Source organism: Vicia villosa, unplaced genomic scaffold (genome assembly GCF_029867415.1).
Source record: "Vicia villosa cultivar HV-30 ecotype Madison, WI unplaced genomic scaffold, Vvil1.0 ctg.000530F_1_1_3, whole genome shotgun sequence".
Taxonomy (NCBI): domain Eukaryota; kingdom Viridiplantae; phylum Streptophyta; class Magnoliopsida; order Fabales; family Fabaceae; genus Vicia; species Vicia villosa.
This window is the reverse complement of record NW_026705245.1, coordinates 78,875-89,425: the sequence shown is the minus strand read 5'-3', so window position 1 is coordinate 89,425 and position 10,551 is coordinate 78,875. Positions and strand designations below refer to the sequence as shown.

At 36.4% G+C, this 10,551-nt stretch overlaps 1 protein-coding gene across 1 annotated transcript in view; it reads right to left on the bottom strand.

The window, feature by feature from the left end:
- Nucleotides 1-303: 303 nt before the first annotated feature.
- The window catches only part of LOC131629160 (uncharacterized), a 40,017-nt gene continuing 29,769 nt past the window's right edge, over nucleotides 304-10,551 (bottom strand). Inside the window, exons 5-6 of the mRNA XM_058899956.1 lie at nucleotides 1,598-2,561; nucleotides 304-1,471 (exon numbers count right to left, since the gene is read on the bottom strand). Of these exons, the coding sequence (XP_058755939.1) occupies nucleotides 304-1,471; nucleotides 1,598-2,561 (2,132 nt within the window). The remainder of the gene's footprint in view (nucleotides 1,472-1,597; nucleotides 2,562-10,551) is intronic.

The window sequence follows — 10,551 nt, the reverse complement described above, 5'->3', positions numbered from 1 at the left end:
TCCCTCTTTATTACCAATATATATATATATATATATATATATATATATATATATATATATATAATAACTTGGTTCTCATGCATTTGGGAAATTCTTTTTTCTTAATTGTTTACATTATAAATTGCATGTTAGAAAATTAACATATTTTTAACCGTAGAATGTTTCTTTTAATGATGATAAAGTTGATTTGATTGGTTATTGTTGTTTTTTTTTTTCAATAAGCAATTGATTGAAAGGAAAACGCACTAGGGGTGCAACCCTTACAAACGGGAAAAGAAAAAACAAAGAACTAGAACTAGAACACTAAATTGGTAACTTATACCAATCGTAGAAACTAGTTCTAGGAAACAAAACACTACTCTCCGACCACCGCCACGACAGGAACACAATTCTGTTAAACACCGTCTCAAAACTAAAAGGTTCGTTGTTGAATACATTGTCATTCCTCATAAGCCATAAACTCCAAGTAGTCGCCAACCAAATAATATTAACTTTATCCCAGTTACTTGATTTTGACACCTTGAATTGAATATCATCTAGACCCAAAAGCGCCTCCCTTAAAAAGCCTGAGCTAAAACCAATCCACTGAAGAACCTTTTCCCATATATTCTTAGAAATTTGGCACAAGAAGAACAAGTGTTCCAAGGATTCCTCAAGGCTGTCACAAAAGGGGCATTTAGGATCTATGGTGTTCGCTACCAAACCTCTACGGAGCAACATATCTTTCAAGGGCAGCCTAGAAATCAACAACCTCCAAGCAAAAATTTTAATTTTTAGCGGTACAGACGATTTCCACATGGTGCTCAGTCTCCTATTAATGACAGTACCCCAAGCTGGCTCCTTATGCTCCTCAAGTAAAACAGCCACGCTGGCTACTGAAAAAACACCTTCATGGATGGGAATCCACTCGAAACCATCCTCAGCAGAAGGAACCAGCAAACACGATTTTACCATATCCAAAAACCTCTTCCAGTTAGCCGATTGCAGCCCTCCCTCTGAGTTTAAAACCTGAAACAGAAAAACAGAATCGAACAGAGATTCAAACTTCCACCTTTGAGTACCATTATCCCACTCCACAATATCCCCAACTGATGCATATCTTTTGGTTGAGAGATCAAACAAATCCGAGATAGAAGTTCGGAGCGATTGATTTCCCAACCAAATACTGTACCAAAAGGAAATGCTTGCGCCATTGTTTGCCGTGCATTGAACGCAGGAGCTGAAACCTTCTTCCGCGTTGTCCCTGAAAATATCTATGGAAAGAACATCACGCCACCAAATCGAGTCTTTCACATTAGACCCTTCCCCCGCTGGCAGGAACACCTTTAGCCTAAAATTATTGTACCTCCACTTCACAAAACTCTTCCACACAGCCCCATCGTCCTTCAAAAACCTCCATTTCCACTTTAGAAGAAGCGCTCTATTGAATTCTCCGACGTCTCTAACTCCCAAACCCCCTTTATCCTTTGACCTACATATCGTATCCCACTTCACCCAGTTTATGCTCCTTTTATTTGCATTCCCGTTTCACAAGAAATTACGTTGGATTCCTCTGATTTTTTCCAGGACTATAATCGGAGCTTTATAAAATGAAAACGTAAAAGAAGGAATAGCATTTAGCACCGCGTTAATGAGCGTCACCTGACCTCCGATAGATATATTCCGACCCTTCCAAGTATCCAACCTTTTCTTAAAATTATCAAGGACTTTAGACCACACCTTTTTATTTCTAGGATTAACTCCCACCATTATTCCAAGGAACAAAAAAGGAAAATTACCTCTCTTGCAAGCTAGGAACTTTGTAGCCGCATCCAGGATCCAATCTCCCACATTTACTCCCATAATTCTGCTTTTAGAAAAGTTAATTTTCAGACCTGAAATTAACTCAAAACCTCGCAGAATAACTTTCAGATTCCACAAATTTGCTGTAGACGCTTCCCCAAAAATCACGGTGTCGTCAGCAAACTGAAGTATGTCCACGCCCTCGTCATTCCCAAGCTGGAACGGTTTGAAATTTCCTCCCTCAACAGAATTTCTAACCATTGCTGTAAGGGCTTCCATTGCTATCATAAAGAGGAACGGGGACAACGGGTCTCCTTGACGCAACCCTCTGTGGACCTTAAAATCTTGAGTGGCACTCCCGTTAACAAGCACAGACAAATGACTTGAAAAAATACACGCATCCATCCACATCAACCACCTCTTGCCAAATCCCATCCTCACCAACAAATCTCTAAGAAAATTCCACGATAAAGAATGATAGGCTTTCTCGAAATCGACTTTCAGAAGAAGACAACCTAACTTATTCCGTTTTGCCCAGTCAATTACTTCGTTTACCATCAAGACACCATCCAGCATATTCCTTCCGGGCACAAACGCTGATTGATTACACGAAATAAGACTTCCCAACACTTTTTTGATCCTAGCTACCAGCATCTTCGAAAGGATTTTGTAAAGACTCCCAACCAAGCAAATCGGCCTGTATTCGGATAAATCTTGGGGATTTTGATTTTTGGGAATAAGGGCAATGAAAGCCGAAGAGATAGACTTGACCAGCTTTCCTTTGGAATAAAAATCAGAACAGAATTTAAACAAGTCATCCTTGAGGATCATCCAGAAAGTTTTGAAGAAATCAATCGAAAAACTATTTACTTAGCCATAATAACCACTTACTGAAAGTTGTTTTAAAAAATTATCTACATTATTGAGATTAAATTTAATGTTGTAGATAAATTTTTAGAAAAACTTCCAATTTTTTTATACAACACTTATATTTAATTATAGTTCAATTTTATTTCTAATAAATTTTATTTTTTAACCTTATATATTAATTTAAAATTTTTTTGTTAATATAAATAAAATTTGTGAAAAATAAATTTCTAAACAATTCAAATCAAAATAAAAAAAGATAACGTTATGAAGTTAAATTTTCTTATAAAATTTTAACTGTACTATTAAAAGCAAGAATATGATTTTTTTTTTACAAGAATTTGAAATTTAAGCGATAAGGTTTTAAAAATTAAGAGTGGGGAGAAAAAATTATCTAAAAAATTGCTAAATTTAGACAGACATATTTTTAAAAAGAGTACTAAAAATAATAATTTATAAAATAAAAGATTTTTAAACTAAAAATAAAATTGTTTTGAGATTTTGTAACAGTAATATTTTGACAAATTTTCTAATTTAACGAATTTTAGACCAAATAAAACTTTAGATGTTATGAGAGGTTTTTATTTTTAAATGGAAAAGTAAATAATTAAAATTAAAATACAAATAATTTTAAAACGATTGATTTTAATTTGGACCTGTTTAATGTATTTGTAAATTCTTCAAGACTAAAAACAAGGTTCTAATACACTTAGAATTGTACCCAGAAAAATAAAAATAAAAGTACACTTAGAATTGAAGCATATCATTGTTACCTTTCAACATTAATGGAGTGCACTATTATGAGTTTTAAATCTTGATGAAGTGAAATTAACATTAATGAGTAAAGTAATCCTAAAATTTTATGCAGTAACTAAGTTGAACTAAAAAAATAGTTAGGTGAACATAAAGGCATATTTAACACCAATGTAATAAAAGAATAGCAACAACTCTTATTTATAGGGAATCGGGAAACTAAGGATTCAAAGATCATAAGATGGAAAAAAGATGGAACATATAAGAGATAAAAATAAAGGCTAGAGGGAGAGAGAGAAATATGTGTCTATCATTTTATAAGGTTTTTATTGTACGTCGCTTTAAAAATAATATTATTTGAACAAGTAGAGTTAAAATCAACATGATAAATGTATGTTTTAAAAGTATTTTAGGAAATTTATTATATATAGTAATTTTATTATTCTTAAATATTAAATTAATAAAGTTCTATTGAGAGAGCGCACCTCTTTCATCCAAATTTTGTTATATATCCCATTAAAAATATTATTATTTAAATAAATTAGTTTAATTAAAATTAAGATGATAAATAATAAAAATAAAAACTAAAATTAAATAAAAGATACGCATATATTTTGACCTTATGCACATTTAAAAAGTGGACAAACTGGCACGAGAGTGTCTGTTTGGACACTAGTAACAATAATAACGTTTTTTTGTGTAATCAAGAATACATAAATGAGAGAACTAAGGGTTCTCCAAACTTGTTTACATGAAGAACCGAGGCAAAACAACCCGACAAAAACAAAAGAAAAATTACCAACCAATTACCAACAATATTGAGTTACGAAAGAAAAAGCATTGGATCCTTTGTAAACTCATAAAAACTATAATTGGAATTAGTAATTTCTCCAAAAAAAGACCACTTCCAAACTAAAGTATTAATATTCCACACCGTATTATCAACATTACAACCATCATTCCGAAATCAAATCCCGTTCTGTATTAACCACATGGACCACATTATTGCCAACCAAACAACTCCCCATTTTCCCTCCTTAATCTTCCTACCCTTACAAAGCAAATACCAATCTAAAAAATTTACTAGGCAATCCTCCTCAAAACCAACCGGTTTACCAATCCAAAGAGCAATATCATTCCAAATTAACTTCACCACTTTACAATTTAAGGAGGCACAATTCCTACACTCAAACTCTATATCATAAAAAAAAAAAGACTTTAAATAGTTTAAAGAGAAAGAAATACCTCTAATCTTTAAAAGGTCTTTAGTAGGTAGTCTATTAACAAAAAATCTCCAAGAATATGCTTTAATTTTGAAAGGAACCTCCATCTTCCAAAGCTTGTCCAACACCGCATCATTCCTATTCCGGGGGTCGAAAGGAATACGAAAACTAGCATAAAAAAGATAACAAGAAGGTGAAGGATAGAAAAACACTTAGAAAGGGGGGGGGGGGGGGGGGGGGGGGGGGGGGGTTTGAATAAGTGTAGCTTTAAAAACTTGACAGATAAAAAATAAATTGCACAGTTATTTTTATCCTGGTTCGTTGTTAACTAAACTACTCCAGTCCACCCCCGCAGAGATGATTTACCTCAACTGAGGATTTAATCCACTAATCGCACGGATTACAATGGTTCTCCACTTAGTCAGCAACTAAGTCTTCCAGAGTCTTCTGATCACACACTGATCACTCCAGGAACAACTGCTTAGATACCCTCTAAGACTTTCTAGAGTATTCTGATCCACACGATCACTCTAGTTACAACCTGCTTAGATACCCTCTAAGACTTCCTAGAGTATTCTGATCCACACGATCACTCTAGTTCCTTACAACTTAATGTAATCAATTCTAAGAGTATTACAATTGCTTCTTAAAAGCTATAATAACAAAATGTGATATTTCTCTTAACGTTTAAGCTTAATCTCACTAATATATTACAACAGCAATGTAGTGAGCTTTGATGAAGATGAAGATTCTGAGCTTTGAATAGAACAGAGTTTCAGCAAGTTAATATGAGTTGTTTTGTTCAGAATCGTTAACCTTGCTTCTCATCAGAACTTCATATTTATAGGCGTTGGAGAAGATGACCGTTGAGTGCATTTAATGCTTTGCGTGTTCCGTACAGCATCGCATTTAATGTTATACGCTTTTGTCAACTACCTCGAGCCTTGTTCACGCTGTGTCTACTGACGTTGCCTTTAATAGCTTTTAACGTTCCTTTTGTCAGTCAGCGTAGCTTGCCACTTGTACTTCCTTCTGATCTGATGTTTGTGAATACAACGTTTGAATATCATCAGAGTCAAACAGCTTGGTGCAAAGCATCTTCTGATCTTCTGACCTTGAAGTGCTTCTGTGCGTGATACCATCAGAACTTCAGTGCTTCTGATCTCATGTTCTTCTGATGCTTCCATAGACCCATGTTCTGATTCTGCTTCGACCATCTTCTGATGTCTTGCCAGACCATGTTCTGATGTTGCATGCTGAACCCTTGAGACAAAGCTTCTGAGCGCTGAATTATGCATACTCTTTATATATTTCCTGAAAAAGGAAATTGCATTGGATTAGAGTACCATATTATCTTAAGCAAAATTCATATTATTGTTATCATCAAAACTAAGATAATTGATCAGAACAAATCTTGTTCTAACAATCTCCCCCTTTTTGATGATGACAAAAACATATATAAATGATATGAATTTGCGATCAGAAAGAGCAGACGGCAAAAGACAAATTACACAGCTATAGCATAAGCATATGAATATGTCTCCCCCTGAGATTAACAATCTCCCCCTGAGATAAATAATCTCCCCCTGAAATAAATACTCGAAGAACTTTAATAAAAGACTTCCCTGATTATTTCGGTAGAGAGGATCACATAAGCTTCTGTCTTCAGAGAATTCATAGCTTCTGACTTCTGCTTCCATTGGACAGCTTCAGAACTAGAATTTCTTTAGATCCCTAGAACACTCACAGCTTCTGATTCCTGCTTCCATTGGACAGCTTCAAAACTTGAATTTCTTTGATCTTCAGAACATTCACAGCTTCTGATTTCTGCTTCCATTTAGGACAGCTTCAGAACTTGAATTTCTTTGATCTTCAGAACATTCACAGCTTCTGATTTCTGCTTCCATTTAGGACAGCTTCAGAACTTGAGTTTTCTGGATCTTTAGAACATTCACAGCTTCTGATTTCTGCTTCCCTCGGATAGCTTCAGAGCTTTGAATTTCTACCAACATCACTTCATGCTAGATTTGTATCAGAACATTGTTGAATGTACCAGAGCATCATCAGAGCATCTCTACATCCTGAAATGTTACAGAACAAAAACTAAACGACAAAAGTCAGCATGAACGAGTCAGAACATAAAATGTATATTCGAACACATGATATGTATCAGAGCCATATAGGCTAAAATAGTGTATCAGAGCAAATAGAATTTTGTCAGAGCAAATAGACAAATATGGATCAAATTCTATTATCAGTGCTTCTGATTCATTCTTCTTTCTTGCTTCTGATTTCTGAAGCTTGACAGCACTCAGCTTGCTTCAGTTTCCATGAGCTTATTCTTTTTACAGAATAACACTTCTTATGGTTTTGCTTCTTGTGTTTGCTTTGAAGATTCTCTTCACTTCTTTATACCTGCAAAACACTTAAACCATATAGAACTTGCAGTTCTTGTTAGTAAATGTGTGGGAGCTTTACCCAACAACTGATAGATTAATCAAATCATTTATCATTTATCTTCTCCCCCTTTTTGTCATATCATCAAAAAACAGAAAAGATTCAGAGACAAACAAAAAGAGACACACAGAGGAGGAAGATGATTTCATTGAAGTTCAAACATCAGGTACAGAAGTACATGAGGATAAGTAAGATCAGATGCACAAAAAAAAAAGATGCAACGAAAAGAAAGAAACAACACAGACTCAATCTAAGATGGCCCTAGCCTTGACAAGATCTTGGCCAGCATCTCTTGAGCCTTCATTGTTGTGTCCATCTTGCCTCACCATGAAAGTTCTAAACTCAGCATTGAGTGAGCTTTGCTCATCCTGTCTCTTCTGAATTTCTTCCAGAGTCCTTGCAAGACGAGAAGATTCATCAGAAGAAGCTTCACCGCTTTCAACCACAGGAATAGCAACTTGATCTGTAGCTTCCATGGATAGATCATTTGCAGGGATTTCCTCAACAGGATCTGATTCAGCAACATGATCTTCAGCATCTGCTTCTTGCATAGAAGCATCTCCATATTCTGCAGCAGGAATTTCCGAGTCTCCATTCTCAAGTGCCTGAAGAATGGCAGCTAGATTCCTGGGAGCAGAAGGACCTTCAATTTCTGGTGGGTTAACAACTTCTGGAATGACCAAGCTTGGGTCTTTCTCAGAAGGGTTTTCCCTCAGATAGTCAAAGAGAGTCTTGAAGTCTCCGAGCAGAACAGGATAATCAGGAATAAAGATAACAATATCCCTGCATGGATTTGCTTCCATTTCAGCAGCCAGTCTTAATTGTTCCATCTCATCCAAAAAGGGCTTCTCTTCCAACAGATGTCTTCCTTTGAGACTAGCAAACCAGAAGTCTTCATAATTCCTTAGAATTCCACGAGGTCGTGGGGCAGCAGCCACAAGTCTTTTCTGTACTCCCATTGCTTCTTCTTGAAACACCTTGCGAAATCTTTTCCAGATATTTCTTGTAGAAACATCATTCAGACCATTTAGGAAGGCTTCCTTCAGAAGGTCTAAGCCATTGATTACTTCATATCTGAAAAGTTCCAGGTAGGTAGAGAGTTCAGGTTCAGGCGGATTGAGGGTGAATTTGTAGTTCGGGTAGAGAGGACAAAAAGGTTTTGATTTTCTGGTAGGTAAGGGGTTGGATACAGAAGGTGGAGGTGCGGTGGATGAGGAGGAGGGAATAGCTGAGAGAATGATTGATGAGGATGGATTATTTGTAAAGGGAATTGGTGAGAAAGTCTTATCAGAAGGAGTTGGGGGAAGAATATTTAGAGGAGTGGGATTTAGAATGGGAGAGGAGGAGGTTGATGGAGAAAGATTTGGTAAGGTGAAGTTTATTTTTGGTTCAGATGGAGGTGATTGGAAGGATGGTTTAGGGACAGAGGGAGGTGGAGTAAAAACCTGCCTGGAGATTTGCACAGAAGAAGAAGATCTGGTTCTGCGAAAGGAATCTCTAATCCTTTTCTCCCTTCGTTCTTCAGAGTCCACCTTGTCAGGATCAAAGGTGACTCTCAACTTCTTGGCTTTCTTAGCCTCATCTTCTCGGGCTTTTCTTTTAATCCTAGCCTTTTGTTCCTTCTGATCCTTCTTCAAAAGGTCAGCCTTGGACGGAAGTACTCTGCCACGGATCCAAGCAGGATCAATATCTGATTGCTTCCTAACACAATCTTCCAGGTAAGACTTGACAACCTGATGCAGTTCTTCTTGAAACAAGGAGGCAAAACCTTCAACAGCAACTCTTCTTGAGAGAATGTCAGGAAAGCTTGGGCACACAGAAGGTACATTTTGAATGAGTTCTAATCTGAACAAATCCACACCATTAAAAATGGGACCTTGAACTACTCCAAGCAAATGGGATGCATTGAGTTTTCTGATGGAGTCCAGCACTTTGCTTTCAGTAAGAATGTCTGAAATCATTCTTCCAAACGGAATAGTCGTTCTTGAAAGATGAGGGTACTTCGCCCTTTCCTCTTCTCTTGACTCAAGGATTGAAGTCTTCAGATTCTCAAACAGAATGTGAGAAATGTTGATCTCAGTCTTTTTGCCAATGCAGAAAAGAGTGTGCTTGTGATCTGGACTGATGTAAGAAGAGGAGAGCATCCTTTTTCTGTGGTGAAGAGAACCCAGAATAATCTCAGCCCATACTCTATAAAATGGCCTCAAAGTGCCTGTGTTATTCGAGTCAATCCCAGAAGACTGAGAGATTTGTTTTTCAACTATCGACCAATCAACAGATGCATGTCGAAAACCAGACCAACCTTCTTCATCATTCAGATTGTATAGCTTCCTGATCAGTTTTTCAGAGATAACCACTTCATGCCCTAGCACGAATGAAATGATGGCCATTGGGGTAACCGTTGCATGTACCCAGAAATCCTTCACAAGATCAGGATAAATTGGACCAACCAATCTATTAAGGTACTTGGACCATCCTTGCTCAAGGATTCTTGCATCACACTTAAAGCCATTCGCTTTAAGATTGTTTAAGTCCACAGCAGTTTCACATAAAACCTCCAAGTCCTTCGTGGGTATCAAGCAAGTTTTCAAAGGAGCATATTCATAATTTCGTAGAAGGATTTGTGAAGAAGTAAGTCTTTCTTTTGAGGAAGATGAACAAGAGGAAGAGTTCATGATGATTATGTCGTAAGATTAGAACAAAGACTAGGGTTTGAAAAAGAAAAACAGATGCAGCGAAAAAAAAATGTACAACAAAATAGAGAGAAGGAGAAAAGAATGAAGTTGAAGCGGGCTATTTAAAAGATTTGAAAATAATTTAAATCATTTTGCATTAAATGAGAAATGACATTAGGAGAGATAGCATGGTAAATGAAATGATTTAATACAGTTACCTAGGTCGGCGTCTTTTCAACTGCACGCTTCGTACTGACCGTAGAGACACGTGTTCATCATCAGATAATGGATGACAGGTGTGAAATATTCAATAGGCTTTACGCCTTCTGATTCCGATCACTGCTTCTGAATTGATCAAGTTTCTCTTCTGGAAACACTCCTTCTGAAGTGTGCTGATATAAGTCTGAATGATCTTCTGATCCATTACTTCTGATATACACAGCTTCTGGAGATTCACTTCTTTGTTCTGCAGCTTCTGATAAGACAAAACTGTATCTGCAGAAATTCATAAGCTGCTTTGTTTCATCAGAAACAAGTTTATCATCAAACCAGATATTTATTGATTCGTCCACAATTAATGTTTCAATATTGTATATTCTGTAGCATTTAGAGCATTCAGAATAATCAAGAACGAAACATCATTGCTTTAGAAACAAACAAAACAGATGGTTCCAAGACTAATAAACTTTCTTTTCTGATCTCCTACGAACATAGTTTCTTCAACAGATTTAAGTACCAGAACTTGGAAGACAGTCCTTCTTCCCTTCAAGTGTTGAGACCAACTTGAGTCCAGG